The following is an 18,892-nucleotide window of genomic DNA, read 5'->3' on the forward strand; positions in this document are numbered from 1 at the left end:
TTCCAGCGCGATCAATATGATGTCGCGGTTCCATATCATTCTTTCGGGTTTATTACCCGTCGTTGTCCCAAGCGTAATTGAAATTGCATCACACCGACCGGACCTAACGCGGTGCAACACGATCGCACCCGGCCACCACCGGACGATGATGGGTTATAAAAACTAGGTCAGTAACGAATGGTGCGATTTTCGTTGCTTCCAATATGCCGCTCGTGAGGTAGGTAGACCCTACGATGAAAATTGAATCTAAAATCCCCCGGGCAGCTGTTGGGAATGTGGGGTGAAAATGCATTTTTGTTTCAGTTGAATTGACTTTGAATATCGGAAGGCGTGGGAATATTTAGGTCTTTGCATGCCCTCCCACTTAGCGGAGTTTGAACGTGTATAAAATCACGTTCAAATGTAAGTATGTGGGTAAAATGTATCCCCCGAAAAAAAAACTCAGCATTTAAATGATGATGCTAACGATGATTTTTAATATATAAACTGAAACTGCTATACTATTCTCCATTTTTCCTGTAAAGTGTCTCAAAATGTTTTCCAATACAGTTAGCTGATCTAAATCTCCTAATTAAACATTAAATTTTGTATTAACCCTCATACATTCTTCCTCAAGAGATTGACTTCATTGGTACTCGCTGCTGCTCCTCTTGATTCGTCGTAGGTGTTGTTCGTCTGCCTTTGATATGTGCCTCTTCTTGTTCAATGCCCAGATCAATTGGTTAGTATCAGGTCTCAGATGAGTGGTATCGTTGCTTCTCTGTTGTACTGGTTCGTCTTGAAGATGATGTAGTTGATTCAGTTGATGTCGTCTCCTGTGGGAACGTGACCATGAAGCTTTGGTATCCGGATATTACCTCGGTTGAATCGTATTTCCCTGCTTGTAATTCCCGCGTTGTCGTTTGCAGACAGAAGAATTAGTTTTACTGTTGCTTTCTGTTGTTTCTCGAAAAAGTGTCATAAGTTGCCTTCCGAACTGGATTGTTTATCATTGTCATTTACGGTGTTGTGGTTGATTACTTATCGCCCGCCTTCTGAATTTTGTTGGTATTGGATCAATCTCAATAGTGATGCGAATATTGTTGTCTTTGACCTGGTGCAAATTGTGGAACTGTTGCACATTCTTTAAAGAGTTTGTAATTAGTTGGCTTAAATTCCAAACCTTTTGATGATGTCGAAATGTTGCATTCCTGGTTATGGTTACTGTTAATTGTTGTTGTAAGAAGCACGGAGTAAGTGCTTTTTCAATGGTGAATGTAATGCGGTTGGTGAACTTTACATTATGTCGGTTAATTTGGAAAACTTTGAAGACGTCCTTCTCTCATCATATGTCTGTATGAATTGTTGTTGTTGTTGTTGTTTTTGTTGTTGTTGTTTTGTTGTTGTTGTCGTTGTTGTTGTAGTTTTTTCCGATGCTCTGCATTGTGTTGGTTCATATTAGCAGATTCGCAGATGTACAATAATATTTGTCTCGATGTGCCACCCGAGTTGACCTTGAATCGTCTCCGGTGATAAAATTATATTCGCTGAATTCTCTCCTCCGCCATACCAGCACCTTTGACCTTCAACTTTCCATCCGATCTGTTATTTCTCGTCATCGTACCAATTGGCTGTGGTACGTTTTCATAGAGGTACTGTTGAACTGCTCCTCTGATTGCTCTCGCCAGGTGTTGCCTTCTCGTCTTGTCCTCCCGCGTCATCTCTCGAGGAAGTTATATTTAAATTCTATCGAAACCATCGATTTATAAAATATTGATCTACCATGACAAACTGAACTTTTAGTCTTCATGTTATTATTATTTGTTTTTCTTGTATGTGCAAAATATAACCTTTACAATAGTATTTAAAAAAAAAACTGCATCATTACATTAATTATGCTCTGTTACCGTTACTTTTCTTAATAGTCATAAACTGTTTTTTTTTTCAAAACCCGTAAAATATTAAAATGTGAGTTGTAGCAATGGAAAGCTTCTGCAGGATCACTATAAACATCTGTATTACCAATTCCAAAAAATCTCACTGCAGAATTCTCTCCAGTGCGTTTTCTTTCAATTCCTGTTTGCTCCGTTTCCTTTCGCAGGCTCGGCTTGATCGCCTTATTGCTACGACTTCTCCCCCTTACCGAATAAGGTTTTTGGATGGATACCTGTAACGAGACTTAGATCTTGTGTTTAATTCATGATTTGATAAAATATAAATATATTCATGTTAATTTCTAGTTTTTGTTTCTTGACGCCACCTAATGATTCCGAATCTATAAATATTATTTCATTTTTCATTCACATATTATTATTATTTTTTTTTCAAATTAGTTATTCATTTATCATTCACACTCAACATTCACAAGCATTCTGGGGGGCCCTCCCTTGTCCTCATCATTCAATTTTCATCCGATCTCGTATATACTTTCAAAAATGTTATTCAACATGGCCATTTTATATAGGAGCGTCCTCCGTAGTTTCATTAGGGTCTAAATTGTTTCTAAATTGTTTTTTTTTGTTTAATCCGTTTTGCTTTATCATTTCAGAGAATAATCGTTCGGTTGTTGTCATTGTTTCTTTTTATTATTAATACTCTCAATCAACAATTTATGTCTTTTGTTTGTTTGTTTAAACCTCATTTATTATGTATCCCATATGTATTAACGTTAAATAGAGCTGTTTCTTTATTCAAGAATCTCTAAAGTTATTATTTTTCTTCTTATATACCCCAATGATCCCCTTTCAAGATTACTTTGTATTTCCCATCATATTATTCCCAATATATCAATTGCCCAATTCTTCATTCCCAATTTCTATATACCCTTTTCAAATAATCATTTTGCATAGTAATGTTTCCTCATCCCAAATTACCCCTTTTCAGCTCTTCGGTACATTCAAATCGTTCTTGCATTCAAACTCATGCCGAATTGATGGACGCATTTTTGTTATAATTCAGCTGTACCAAATTTCCCGAAACATCATTTCTTTATGTCTCTCCATATTCTCATAAAAATTATTTATTTATTTATTGCAATTATCATAATTTTTTCATTTTATTTTTTATCAATTCCTTTTAAGTTGCTACGATATAATTTCAATTAAGTTAATTCGTATGCTCTCCAATCGTTAACCGCTTTGTTGTGAACCTTACTACAATTATATATGTTAATTGTTTATTTATTATAATAATTCAATTAATATTCCTAGCTATCCTACGCAAGCCTCTATCCTAACATATTATTCCTATGGTATTTTTTTTTAACAACATATTTAGTAACTAATATTTACAAAAATCATTCGTAATTAGGAAATAATTGGTTTTTCAATATTTACATCAATTTATACATTGACGACTACGCATAGCTAATCAATCATTATACTTTTTTAACCTATTATTGTGGACTTTTTCGAATTTGTTCCCATTTTTAATAATTGTGGTTTGTTCGCTGGGTAGGTCAACGACTACGTATGGGCCTCTCCATTTACTTTGAAGTTTTTGACCTGTTCCTGTTGGGATCGCTTGTACTAAAACCAATTCGCCCCACATAGGTTGCCATTCTTCGGTTTTCTTGTCATAAATAATTTTACGTTTCTCTTTGGAAATAATCAAATTTCTTTTGGCGTTTTCATGCAAATTTTTAAGAATTTGTTTCATTTCGCAAAAATAGTCATTATATGTTAGATCTGAATTTGTTGGAGTATATATGGAGGTAGGAATCCTTGCCTTTCTTCCATATAAAAGTTCAAATGGACTGTAGTTGGATGAGCTGTTATTTGTAGTATTGTATTCAAAAGTAAAGTAATCAAGATGTTGGTCCCATTGTTGCGGGTTTCCTCCGACAAATTGTCGCAGATATGTTTTTAATTCTCTGTTTGATCGTTCTACTAAATTTGCTTGTGGGTGATAAGCACTTGTATTGATTTTTTTGATTTTCAAAATTTTGCATGCGTGTTTAAAAAATTTGCTCCTTGGTCTGTCACAAGTTCCAACGGAGTACCGAATTTACAAATGAATTTTTCGACAAAAGTTTTGGATACAGTCTCCGCTTCTTGATTGTCCATTGGAGCTACTACCAAAAATCTCGTAAGGTCGTCCTGCATGACCAGCGCATATTTGTTGCCTCATTCGGATTCTGGGAGAACAACAATGTCCATATATAATTTTTCAAATGGCTCGGATGACGTTGTAGTTACTTTTAACGGAATTCTGTTGGATTTACAAATTTTATTTTTCTGGCATGAATCACATTGTTTTACGTAATTCTCGATGTCTCTTCTCATGTTTTTCCAATTAAAAATAAGACCAATGCGTTTCCGCATTCGCCTTGCTCCAACATGTCCGCCTAAAGGAGCATCATGGTACTCTCGAAGAATTGTTTCGATATTTTCATTACGTACTTCAGTGCGTTCCGAATCTGCGTTATAAAGGCTTAACGAAATTTGATTTTTCAAAGCTAAAAATTGAATCATCTCAAGTACTTCAAATTGTTTAATCTTTCTGAACGAAATCAAATGAATATTTCTGGACGTTGTTATCAGCGTTTTATTTTGATTCAAGCAATTGCTAAGTTTGTAAAAGAATGTTTTGGTATTAATCATTGAATTACTTTTGCCTTCCACAATAATTCCGAATAAATTACTATCTGGAATAGAAACAACTCCATCTTCGCGTGCGTGTTATTGCATAAATCGAAAACGTCGGCCATAATGGATTCCTCAACTTCAGCCTCGTCCGATATCGCACTCGTACTTGCTGTAGGTGAATTTGACACCTTGTTTATGCCTCGTAGGTCGGAACCCGTGCAATTATTCTTTACGCTATCATTCATATAGGTCATCTTTTGCGTTTTTGTTTTGGTTCCCTCGCTTTCATGGTCCCGGTCAGCGATCGCGCCCCCATTATTGTCGCCAGAAACGGTGTAGTTTTTCATCAGCTGTTTGTTCGCTTGATCGCGGTCGCGGTGTTTTTGGTTGGATACGTTTTCTTGTTCTGCTCTTTTCGTTTGCTGTCGGGTGACCACAGCAATTAATTTCGACCTTGCGGTTTTAATTTCATCGGCTGGATGACTCTGCTCTTCTGATTCATTGTCTGGATTTAGCCTAGAGAGAAAATCCGCTACAACGTTATCCTTTCCTTGTTTGTATCGAATATCGCATTCCAATCCTTGCAATTTCAAACGCAAACGTGTGAGGACTGATGAAGTTTCTTTTAGATGCCATATTGAGATCAATGGTCTATGATCTGTGTAAACAATAAACCTCTGATTGTAAATATAATGACGGAAATAATTCACTGCCCATACTATGGCCAGTAATTCTTTCTCAATTGTATGATATTTTCGCTCTGCTCCAATAAGTCCCCTACTAGCGTAAGCTATGGGTCTGTCAATTGATTTCTCATTCGATAAAACTGCCCCAATAGCGTATTCACTGGCATCTGTCGTTAAAACAAATGTGTCCTTGTAATTTGGTCTCACTAGCAAAGAGTCAGACGTTAAAAAGTTTTTCAATTCTTCAAATGCTTTCTGGCACTCTGAGGTCCAGTTAAATTTTACATTTTTCTTCAATAGATCATTCAGAGGTTTTCGTTTTTCTGCAATTCCTGGTATAAACTTACCATAAAAGTTAACTGTTCCTAGGAATGATCGCACTCCTTTTACAGTTTTTGGTATTGGCATTTCTCGTATAGCCTTAATATTACCATCAAGCGGACGAATACCATTTTTATCAACTGTATGTCCTAAAAATTTCAATTCGGTTTTCAAAATTTGGCATTTTGTTGGTTCAATTTTTAAATTATGTTTACGAAGAGCTTTCAAAACTTTAATCAGATTCTCGTTATGCTCTTGAATTGTTCTTCCAAAAACAATGATATCATCCAAATAAACGATTGCTTTAACATCTTCAATTTCAAATAAAACTGTGTTCATCAGTCTTTGAAAAGTCGAGGGACTGTTTCTAAGCCCCATAGGCATTCTCGTGAATTCAAAATGACCTTTGGGTGTAGAAAATGCAGTTTTTGCAGCATCTCTTGGGTCTATAGGAACTTGATAAAATCCCGATTTTAGATCGATTGTTGAAAAGTATTTGCTATCACCTAGGCTATCCAATATTTCATTTATTTGTGGAATCGGATACACAAATGGTTTAGTTATCAAATTCAATGCCCTAAAATCTACTACAATTCTATGCTTTTTGTTTCCTTCTTCGTCTAGATCTTTCTTTGGTATGCATAAAACAGGCGCATTCCAAAGACTTTTACTGGGCCTAATAATCCCTTGCCGACGCATTTCTTCAATTTCCTCATTAATTTGTTTCTTTGTTGATTCAGGGAACCTATACTGCCTTTTATTTATTGGCACATTAGTCGTTGTTTCAATTTCATGTGCTGCTGCATCTGTTACTGTCAGGTGATCCCCTTTCAAATAAAATACATCACAATATCTTGCCATTATATTTTCCATTGCGTCGTAATTAGCGCTTTTCAAATGCTTCAAATCAATTGTATCTAGCAATTTTTCGATACGATTTTTACCTTGTATTTGTTCATAATTCAAATTATCTATCAAACTTAGATCTTGGTTTGAATCTAAATCCTCCGGCGTATATTGATTCCCGGCCTCTACATTCTTATTGTAACATCCATTATTATAATATTCTTCATCAAAATGTTGATTTATGCATTCCTCGTCTTCATAATACTTCTCATAAAGGCACATATTGCATGAATAATCTTTTTTCGGTACGATTGGCTGTGTAACTATTTCATCATGTATGACTTTATCAATATCAAAATTTACTTGACAGCTTTTGTCATTGTTATCATATTGTATACAATTACTATTATCTTGTAGATCAGTCTGACAAGATTTATCTGATACCATTACGTACTTTGTTGTTGTAATATTGTTAATATTATATTCTACACTATCTGGCTTGCGTAGGGCTATGTAATCAAAGTTCTGGCTAATATATAATGTATGCTGTTTCAAAAATTCTGCTCCTATGATACCATGTACATTTAAGTGGTGAACTAAATAAAATTTTATCTTATACTTAGACTTCCCAATTATTAAACTAACTTCAGTAGATCCGAGCGTTCTTGTTTGACTTCCATTGAATCCCGAAATCAAAAATTTTTCAGATTCAGAATAATCTATGTCTGTTGCTCCGATTCTAGGGGCTGCATCCCATCTTAATATGTTTAGTTGTGAGCCTGTGTCTATCATGTAATTGATTTTTGTGTATGGTCTTTCTACAGTGGGTATATTTAACATAAATTGATTATTGCCCGTCCAATGTATAAATACTTTTTCTTGTGCTGGAATGCATTTATCAAATTGAACCATTTGTTTTTGTGGTATGTTATAACTCTTATTTATGTTCATGGGCATCATTTTCTTATTACTTGCAGCATATAAGCGCCTTTCTAAACTATTTTCTGATTGACGGAGTGATCGGACCAGGGTTGTTAATAGTCATCGGAGCTGAAGCATAATCACTGACGACAACGGGAAATAAAAAGTTTGCGTCACTGAGTTAGCAGCTCTTGAATATTTTTCTTCAAACACCGTCAGTCAGTTTGCTGGTGGCGACGAAAAACTTTTGTCGTTTCTCTTTATTGGCATTTTCGTTGAGTGGCTTGCACCGAACAGGGGAGGCGACCGAATAATCAGCCTCACGGGATTGGCTGACCAGAAAAAAAATGCAAAAATAAAACCCGCCTTCTTTCGGAATCGAACCAAAAACCTTCAGATTGGCAGCGCAACAAGCATACCATCAGAGCTAATTCATCAGCTCTGAGAGATCGAGGCTAAATCGTCAATAAAAGCTTGACTGGTTCGCCTTTCGTCTGCAATCGGATGCCATGTGACGAAAACGTGTTCGTTTTTCGTCGTTGCAAAAGGAGACAAAAGAGAATGACGAAAACTATAGCTCCCTGTTTTATTTTCGGTTCATCCTCGTCGTGGTTTCTTTGTCGGTCGCTGATGATGATGCAAGTGACGAAGTTTTATTAGCTGACGAACTTGTTTAATTTTTCGTCGTTAGTCGGTGACGAAACAGATGGTTACCAACCCTGGATCGGACGCAATTAACGAACCTCCGGTTATTTAGTTTTTTCGCTCATCATAGCAAATGTTATTGTTTTGAATTCCCATGTTGCGTTCATCAAAATTTCTGTTGGTCCAATAAGGCATTTGGTAATCACCACGGTAAATTTCTTGTTGTCCTAGATATCTATAATTGTTAAAATCTTTTTCATAACCTATTTCGCTCTGGTTGAATCTACTTTTATCGTAATGGAAGTTGTGATCAATACATTGTGGATTACTGAATTTCTGTTTTTCATTTTGTTGCCTGTAAAATTCTGCGGTGTGGGAATCCCTCAATCTCTGCTCGATGCGTTCTTGTTGTTCCACATCGATGCATTCTTCTTGTAGGTAATCTACCAAATCTTCCAATGAGTCTTCTTTTTTCGTTTTTGCAAAAATTTTCAAATTTATATCTTCCAATCCCGCTAGAAAATGTATTCTTAAATGTCTTTGAGCGTATGACTCAATTGCAGGATCTTTAATATAATCTTTTTCGAATTCATCAATATTCCTCTTAAGTTGAAGAACGCGATCTTTGTAGTTTTTAAAACTTTCACACTTGCCTTGTTCAAGGGTCTCTATTTTATTAAACAGTTCTTCCAATTGTAAACTAATTCCGAATTCTTTTTGGAGATTATCTTTCACTTTATCCCAAGTATTTGCAAGAATGTTTTTAAATTTTAACGCTGCTGGGCCTTTAAGTTTAGACAGTGCAATTTGAATGAGTACGGTTTCTGCATTTTTCCTTTCACTAGCATCAGTTATCCGTTTTATGGGTTTCAAAAAACAATTTATTTGATATATGAAAGCATCTAATTCACACGCACTACCATGAAATTCTGGAATACACTGTATAGCAAAGTTTATTGGAAATTCAAATCTAGCGTTGTTCGCTCCACTATTGTTGCCTATTTCATCCATTGTATTCGTGGTCATTTTTTGTTGATATTTTTACTGATTTTTTTTTTTCAAATTAACACGACCTTATTATCGCCGGTCTGCTGCATATTTACAAAATTAATATTATTTTTTTGTTTTGATTGATTCCATTCCATTGTAATGCTAGCTTACATCTGAAAATCATGTTTAATGTAAAATTATGCCCTAAGTTCGAAAGCATAAGGGGAAAAAAAATACAGTAGAGCTGAAAATATTTTCGATATCCCGTACAAAGCTGGCGATTTTGAATCAACATTGCTATAACTGATAAAGTTTTTTTTTTTTTTTTTTTTTTTAAAGAAAAATGCAAATCTTGTTTTATTTATTGAATATTTTGCTACAATTTAAGGAGATTGTTCCCAACACTCATCAATATCTAATCTGACGAGAAAAAAAATAATTAGATATTCAAAACATATTACATTCAGCTTCCTATTATTCCTAAAATGATATTTAAATTTGGTGATTTTGAGATATTTAAATTTTAGTAAATTCTAAAAAAAAACTTGGTTGCGATTGTCTCGTATAATAAAAAAAAACTGTACTTCTTAGTTTTCATTTTAAACACGGTCTCAAAATCATCACGTAATTATGCATCAATAATTTTAATCGTTAACAGAAGTCCGCGACTTTCCGTTGATTTTGTTAACTAGTGTTTGTTTGTATTTTTGTGTTTGTTCGTATTTTTCATCCACTTGTTCTTCTTGAAATCATTATTCTTGTTATATTTTTCCATTATTTATTAAAAATCACTATGATTTCCTTTTTTTTTATAAATTTTTGAATAACTTCTTTATTTTTCCCACAACAGTATTTCAATTAAAATGTTTTTGTTCATATCGTAAAAATTTTTCATCATTTCAAACCAACTCACAAAAAATTTAAACCATCTCAAAACACTTAATCATTTAAAAGGTTAATACTCACGATACCATCAAATAATGCAGGCTGAATGATGTCCATTGGTCCAGGCACTCGGTTCCATACACAGGTTGTTGCGTTGCCATTTCCAATTCGGTGCTACGTTGTATTCCACTATCACTTGCGCTGCCACGAATTTCATCTTTTCCATCCAGTCTGTAACATTGTTTTCTTCTCAATTGTTCAAAACTGTTCAATGTTCATGGTTTGCACTGATTCTGACACTGATTTCTTCTTCCAGTCAGAAAATTGGCGTCCCGCTGTTCTAATTGCCGAACAGTTTTTCGCTGTCACCATATGAAGCACCCTGTACCGTCCAGGGGCTGCATTAAACACTAAACGGAATGTGATATCTTTCATTTCATTACAGTCCGACAAAATCTTTTAATTAACTATATTGAAGTATCACGAAACATCACTTATCTTATATTACAACGATTCACTTTTTTCTTATATCACCTTAACATTTTCTGTATTTCTTCACCGAACTACTTAAGCTTAACAATCTAGACACTTCTAGCTTCTTCTTGACCACTACTAAGTCCTACCTACAGCCTTATTTTGGACAGTATCGAGAGGTGTCCCACATGGGAGCTCAAGACTTATCCGATGTGCTGCCTGCATTAACGTTGTCACCGAACTCCCCGACTACTGACCCGACTGAAGCCAAAGCCTCCGTATTTATAGCCTAAATTTCCTAGCAATACCCGAACCAGCTTGGGCGTGTCTAAAATTCCTACGATCATTCTCCCAAGCCCTACCAAGAATATTAATACCAACGAAAAACTTAAATCTCCTAACCACGCCTGACTTGGGCGTGTTCGCACAAAACCTACTGAGAATCTTTACACCAAGGCCTACATCTTCTAGCCTCGCCTCACTTGAGCGTATACAAGGCTTGGGTGTGTGAAAGAATTGAACCAACCATCGACGTCATTATCATTCTCCCCATCATCATCATCGTCACCATCATCATCCTCATCGTCTTTGGAATTAGGCACCAAATTCTCCAAAACAAAGCACCCGCTTTGTTATTGAAGTGTACCTTACTTGGGCACAGTGAACCCTAGCCGGCCCCCGGCCGCGGATGTTGGTTGAAATTATACCCCCACATTCTTTTCTTTCAGTTTACTCGAAGTCAAAACAAATCGAGTGCAAAACAAGTCCGGCGCCGTATGCCGCCAATACGGTGTCTCAATTTCAGAACATTCCAGCTAAGGTTCACCTGAGTTCAGAACCTTACCCGGCCAATTCGGCGCCTTGATTTCGAAACAAAAATAAACAATCTTTGTTCCAGCGCGATCAATATGATGTCGCGGTTCCATATCATTCTTTCGGGTTTATTACCCGTCGTTGTCCCAAGCGTAATTGAAATTGCATCACACCGACCGGACCTAACGCGGTGCAACACGATCGCACCCGGCCACCACCGGACGATGATGGGTTATAAAAACTAGGTCAGTAACGAATGGTGCGATTTTCGTTGCTTCCAATATGCCGCTCGTGAGGTAGGTAGACCCTACGATGAAAATTGAATCTAAAATCCCCCGGGCAGCTGTTGGGAATGTGGGGTGAAAATGCATTTTTGTTTCAGTTGAATTGACTTTGAATATCGGAAGGCGTGGGAATATTTAGGTCTTTGCACATGGACCCCACGTGGCTGACTCAACTTTTTATAACTGAGAAACTCTCGCTGATAAGGGCCCACTATTTGCACCTGTCTTCAATTTTTTTAATAGGGTACCTAGCCACTTGGGCAATGGATTCTATTTTGGGCACTTTCCGCTATATTTCAGTCAATTTTTAACCCGATGACACAATGTTTGCAACGCGGTGAGATAGGTATAGTACCTACCCGTGTACACTATTTCGAACCAAAGTGCCCAAAATAGAAGCCACTGCCCATGTTGCTTGATACTCTATGTTGTTTAAAAATGTTCCAGCTTTAGATTGACGTGAAAGTTTTGAAAAATCCATGGTTGCCAAAATGGTCGAAAAAAAGTTTTGGTATATAAATTCAAGATAGCGGTCAAAATCGTATAACCCACCCAACTTTTTATTACTGCAATATTTTTTTTTGTAGAAACTTTTGAGTTATAACGGTTCAAAAAATTGTGCAAAATCGAGGGGTCCGCAAAAAAAAAAATATTGTGGCTCTAAATAACGGAGGGTCCATCAATTTGATTAACCAAATGCGTTTTTCTTACTTTTTGTGGTGAGGACTTTCAGAAAATCGCCACCTTAAACATTTTCAAAGACAAGCTGTAAATAGTGGGCCGGTCTCAGCGAGAGTTAGTCACTCAACTGCATAAAGTTGCTCTTTCTTTCCTCTTTTTAACAGCATTTAATTTTGAAGTGGTTTTTTGAGAAACATTCGAGTTAAATGGTTCAAATAAACCAACAATTGACCAAAATCGTGTGTTCCACAAAAATGATTCTAAAATGGCTCCAACAAACGAGAGCATCCATCAATTTGAGTAACTAAATGCATTTACTTCACTTTTTTACCGAACTTTCAGCGAGAGTTAGTCATATGTGACATGATCCTCCCTTTTTATCAGAAAGTTTTCAACTATATTATTTGACACTACTCTACAATAACTACGACCTGCAATAAGTCACACATAAAGTTGTTTAATCATGTAATACCGTGTGTATAATCTTAAATAGATAAATATCACAAAACCGTAAATTAGTTTATTATAGTTTTTCCATAGTTGTGGGCTCTTTATCAACATCGAACCTGACCACTGACCAGCCCACTCACTCGACAAATATAGTGCTACTCGCATACTCACCTGAGAAATACCTCCACCTTCTGCAATCCTTGGAATTCCGCCCAGCCCACATTAGTGTACAGAACGCCCCAAAACAGCATTCCCAGCATATCGGGCAGCCCAGTCAGCGAAACCAGGATGCCGCTGATTTGTGCTCCGACGAAGAGAAACCACAGCCTCATGAACGGTGTGTTCGGCTCGGTGAGTTCCCTCGGCAGCACCGAATACGCAATCCCCCAGAGAAGGGCGAATATTGCCAGCAGAGCAAGCGGTTGTGATACAATGGGCCAATTCCGGACGAAGATAGACTTACTGGAGCGTCTACGGTTCGGCCCCAAACTGCGCGCACACACACACGTGTGGGTTGGTCACATGTGGCATCCAGGGAAACACATTCGAAACCGTCCAGATTCAAACAGCAGCAGAAGAACATGGCAAGAGAAAAGAAAGGAAAAAAACATCATGTGAAGAAAAACTTAATCAACTGCTCGGCTATGTGCGTATGAGTAGCTTATATCCGCCGGAACGGCAAGGATCGGATGCATTCCCGGTGAGGGTTTCTAATTAGGGGTGTTGTTTTATGGTTTAAATAGTATTTTTACAAGGGGTCGTGTTTTGCCTTATCATATTTATCAATTAGTGTTCAACTGGCAACAATCATTCAACTTTATTAGGAATAATTTAAGAATAACAATTGAGCATCCCTTGGCAAACGTGACATTTTGCATTGTCTTTTTAGGAAGGGTATAAGAATCATTGCAAAAACCTGATGAGAATTTGTTTCTTATTGAAAATACGGGTTTGCTTCTGCAAATCTGCGCGTCTGTTCTTCAGAGGAAGCGGCTCACAGCAGCTTCTGTACCCCATGTAAGGGGCGGCTGATCGACGCCACCCAAGTAACACACTTGTTACAGAAGAGTCACGGCGGCGCAGGTTTATGTTGTGCAGAAGCCAATGTGACTTACTTCTTGCAAGGTAGTGTTTATTCGATGTATCAGGAAACATTCTTGTACATATTGAGCAAAAAGTCATCCAGAATATTTTCGGAAACTAAAAGTAAGAAACTTAATCTTCAGCTGCCGCTCCGGGTAAAATTGCTATAGAATCAATTTAATGGGCACTTGAAAGCTCGGCTTCTTCTAAATCTCCAAGCATTGGCGTATCTAGGATTCTTTCCTAGGGGGTGCCAGTTTTAGTGGCTTTATATTTAATAAAGTCGATAATCCGATTTGCAAAATTTTGGAATCCAGTCTTCTAGATGAATGCGAAATTTTTGACATGTCTTTTGCACCAATATTGTAATTTTGTAAACTGGAAACTCAGTAAATCTTGAAAATTATAAAATCTCCACGAAATTAATGATAATACAGGAGGTTTGTTTTTTCACTTTACGTCCACTACGACAATCTCTGTATTGAAAGACATGCAAACAATCATTTGAACACAAAAATAACTTTCCAGAACAATTGTCAGAACTGTGAATACTTGAAACTGTTTTCAGGATACTAATTTGCATTTTGTTGTTGAACACAACACTAAAAGTTACAGTCTTTTTGTTTTATCAGTTAAACATTACGACGTGAACATGAAAATATTTTTACAGAGCAATTCTGAGTATGAATATTAAAAAACAAGAAATTTGTATTATCGAAAAAAAACTCTCTCCCTCTCTCTCTCTATCTTCTTGGCGTAACGTCCTCCCATTGGGACAAAGCCTGCTTCTCAGCTTAGTGTTCTATGAGTACTTCCACAGTTATTAACTGAGAGCTTCCTCTGCCAATGACCATTTTGCATGCGTTTATCGTGTGGCAGGCACGAAGATACTCTATGCCCAAGGAAGTCAAGGAAATTTCCTTTACGAAAAGATCCTGGACCGACCGGGAATCGAACCCGTCACCCTCAGCATGGTCATGCTGAATACCCGTGCGTTTACCGCCTCCGCTATAAGGCCCCTTTCAGCAATTCAGATTCTTTTTGGAAATCACTCAGTAGTTACGTTAAAATTGGAAAATTTCTTCGACAATTCCTTCGGATCCCCTTCGAAAACTTCTTTGAGAATTCGGAAACACTTTTGGAATTTCTAATTTAAAAAGAAAACCTTTCGGCAAACTCTTCAAAACGTTTCACCGGTGATTACATGAATACCTCTTTAGAATTTTTGTTTTGCTGTGAAAATTTCATCAGGCAATTTTTTTGGAGACTTCGTTGATTTTTGTTTTGTGATGTTTTCTTGGATGTTGTGAAAAATTAGTCTAAGTTAAAATTCACGAGTAAAAAAAACCTTTTCCTTTGATGTTTTTCTGTGATTACTATGGAATTTTATCCGGAACATAATTAGAGATTTCCATCGGGAATTTCTTTAAAAAGAACCTATTTAATTCTTTCGAGCAATTTTTCGGAATTTGCGTGAAAAGTCCTTCAATGTTTTGTTCCTTCAGAATTTTCTTTGATAATTATCCAAATAATTCATTTGATAATTTCCCAGGCATGATCTTTGATAACCAGTTTGGTAGGAAATTCCTTGGACATAAAAGCCGCCTTTGACAGAGTTGACCACGCCATTCTTCTGAAGAAACTAGAGAAAATTGGCGTGTCTGGCCATTTTGTCGAGTGGTTCAGATCCTATTTGACCGGCCGATCGCTTAGTATTAAAATCGGATCCCTTCAATCTACGCCCTTCAATAACGTCTCCGGTGTACCTCAAGGCAGTAATCTCGGCCCTTTACTGTTTTTGCTGTTTATTAACGATGCGACGTTGATATTACCGCCAGGAGTAAGGCTCTTCTATGCGGATGATGCTAAGCTGTACATCGTCGTTACGTGCATCAACGACTGCATTGAGCTTCAAATGATTTTATCCCGATTTGAGAAATGGTGCACGGATAACAGACTTGCTCTCCGTGTAGAAAAATGCCAGGTTATCACATTCAGTCGGAAGCAGAAACCAATAACGTTTGATTATTCGCTGGCAGGTATATCTCTTGACCGAGTACAGCAAGTTCGTGACTTAGGTGTAATCCTCGATTATGGTCTAACGTTCCGCTCTCATTACGACGAGATTATCTCTAGAGCGAACCGGCAACTCGGATTTATAATGAAGATTGCCAACGAATTCGAAGATCCTCACTGCTTGAAAGCACTCTACTGCTCATTAGTGCGCTCAATACTGGAGTTTTCCGTCGTTGTTTGGTGTCCCTTCCAGAACACCTGGACAGCGCGCATTGAAAATGTTCAAAAGAAGTTCGTGCGTTTTGCCCTGCGGAATCCACCTTGGCGCGAGGATCAACGTTTGACTCCCTATGTCGACCGCTGCCAGCTTCTTGGGATTGACACTTTAGAAACGAGACGCCATACCGCACAGGCCATGTTTATTGCAAAGATCCTGAAGGGTAGTATAGATTCATCGGCACTCCTATCACAGATTAATTTGTACGCTCCTGCAAGATCGCTTCGAAGACGGGACATTTTGCGGCTGGATCGGCGAAACAGTCGTTACGGACAACACGACTCTATACGGTTCATGTCGTCTATCTTCAACGAAGTTGCTTATCTGTTTGATTTCAATGATTCCTTGGCTTCCATGCAGCAACGCTTCACGATGCACTTCCGAAACCTTAACCGAGTGAACCATCAGCTTTAAGTCTAGTTTTAATTTTGACGATTGTTGTTTTTCCTCTTTTGTTTTGTAATTTGCATTTATCTATGTATGTATTTTTTTTTACTTCATTAAGACATAGTCAGATGAAGATTGGTATTAAACAAACAAAATTCCTCACGCAATTCTTTGGGGATTTCTTCCGAAATTCCTTCTGCATATTCTTTGAAAATTTCTTTGTGTATTCAAAAACTTACGAAAATTTCAATGGAAATTTCTTTGGTAACTCCTATAGAATATTTTTCGTCAATTTATTTTGAGATAGGTTTAGCCAACTGCTTCGAAAATCTTTCATCATTTCTTCAGGAATTCCTTTGGAAATCATCAAATAAGTTCATTCGGAAATACCGTCAAAAACTGAGTAGGCAATTTTTGTAGAAATCGATCTGGAAATTCTTATGGGAATTTCTCAGGAAATTATTCGATAATTTCTTCGAGCATCTCCTTGAGATTTCCTTTGCAAATCGATCGGGCTATTTTATTTTTAATTTTATTCGGCTGTTTTTTTTAATCGTATTTCCTATGTAATTTCTTTCAGTCTAATTTCTTAATTTCTTAGAGAATTCTGTGGTATTTCCAAAGGAATTCTCTGAGAAAATTCCAAAGGATTTATCTGAAAATTTTTCAATTCAATTTCACAAATAAAGAGCATGTTTAATTGAATATGCCGAAGTAATTAGGGAAAGAATCCCTCAAGTAAGCATCTGAGAAATTTCCAAATTAATGGCCCAAAAAATTTCGACAGAAATGAATTACCAAGGGAAGTGCGTAACACCGAAGCAAATCACAAGGGGATCGCTGAAGAACATCTTGATAAAATAGCCAAAGGAATTCCCAAAGAAATTTCCAAAAAAATGCCAACAACAGGATTAAATTAAATATGAATTGTTCATGAATAATAAAGAAATCACAAGGAAATTTGCCAAGGAATTGCAGAACAATATACCAAAATAAAAAAATTCAGAGGAATCACCGTTGAAATTGGGTAACTCTCGCTGAGACCGTCCTACTATTTACACCATGTCTTCAAAAATGTTTAAGGTGGCGTTTTTCTGAAAGTCCTCCCCAAAAAAGTAAGGAAAATGCATTTGGTTAATGAAATTGGTGGACCCCCAGTTAGTTAGAGCCACAAGCACTTTGGCGGACCCCTCGATTTTTGTCAATTGTTGGTTCATTTAAATCGTTATAACTTGAAAGTTTCGCCAGAAACCACCTAAAAACTATACGTTGTTGAAAAGAGAGAAGATAGGGCTACTATTTACAGTTATAAAAAGTTGGGTCGGCCATATGGATTTTGGCCGCCATCTTTGATTTTTATACCAAAACTGTTTTTTCACCATGTTGCAACCACCGATTTTCAAATTTCTTGCGTCAATCGAAAGCTGGGACATTTTTACACAACATATCGAAAATTTAGAGATGTATCTTTTTCCTATCAAAAGTTATCTGCACTTTTGTAAATCATGACATGTTTTCTCCCAAGATTTACAAAAGTGCAGATAACTTTTGATAGGAAAAAGATACATCTCTAAATTTTCGATATGTTGTGTAAAAATGTCCCAGCTTTCGATTGACGCAAGAAATTTGAAAATCGGTGGTTGCCAACATGGTGAAAAAAATGTTTTGGTACATAAATTCAAGATGGCGGCCGAAATCAATATGGCCGACAAAACTTTTTATTACTGCAAAGAGTACCTCTATCTTTTCTCTTTCCAACAACCTATAGTTTTTAAGTGGTTTCTGGCGAAACTTTCGAGTTATAACGGTTTAAATGAGCCAACAATTGACCAAAATCGAGGGGTTCACCAAAATGCTTGAGGCTCTAACTAACGGGGGGTCCACCAATTTCATTAACCAAATGCATTTTCCTTACTTTTCTGGGGAGGACTTTCAGAAAATCGCCACCTTATACATTTTTGAAGACATGGTGTAAATAGTGGGACGGTCTCAGCGAGAGTTACCCAATTTCAAAACTGATTTCCAATTTAATTGCAGACCTAATTTCAATGGAACTACTACAGAAATGCAGAAAAAAAACCATATAAATTTCAAATGAATCAACACAGAAGATCCCAAAAAAACGACGAAAAAGTTTCTAAGGAATTCCGAAAATATTTCTAAATATATATTCGTAAAATTTCTCAAGGGAATTGACGAACAATTTTAAAGAATTTTCACAGGAGTAACCAAATGCACTCCCAAATAAATTAAAATATAAAAATAAAATGTATTATTGAAGGAATTATAAAATGAATTCTCAAAGAAGTTTTAAATGGTTGAAATAATTATTGCTGCTGGTCTTGAAAATCATTCAATTGTACGTGTGATTATTTTTTGATAATTCAATACTGTGGTTGTCGCAACGGTATTATTTAGACTATAAGTCCGATGGTTTCTTTTATAAATAAATAAATAAATAAATGAATGAATAAATAAACGACTGTTAGGTTAGATTCGGTCATATCATATTTTCAGTATTACGAAAATCGAATAATGTCTAGTTCAATCCAAAAATATAAAATTTCT

General features: G+C 36.5%; 1 protein-coding gene across 4 annotated transcripts in view; it reads right to left on the reverse strand.

Moving 5' to 3' along the window:
* The window catches only part of LOC115263681 (sodium/hydrogen exchanger 9B2), a 107,563-nt gene that overhangs the window by 20,598 nt on the left and 68,073 nt on the right, over window positions 1–18,892 (reverse strand). For all 4 annotated transcript variants that reach the window (XM_029866899.2, XM_062846065.1, XM_029866898.2 and 1 more), the window contains one exon: window positions 12,733–13,050. In XM_029866899.2, coding sequence (XP_029722759.1) covers window positions 12,733–13,050 — 318 coding nt within the window. The remainder of the gene's footprint in view (window positions 1–12,732; window positions 13,051–18,892) is intronic.

This window comes from Aedes albopictus, chromosome 1 (assembly GCF_035046485.1).
Source record: "Aedes albopictus strain Foshan chromosome 1, AalbF5, whole genome shotgun sequence".
In the NCBI taxonomy this organism is placed as follows: Eukaryota; Metazoa; Arthropoda; class Insecta; order Diptera; family Culicidae; genus Aedes; species Aedes albopictus.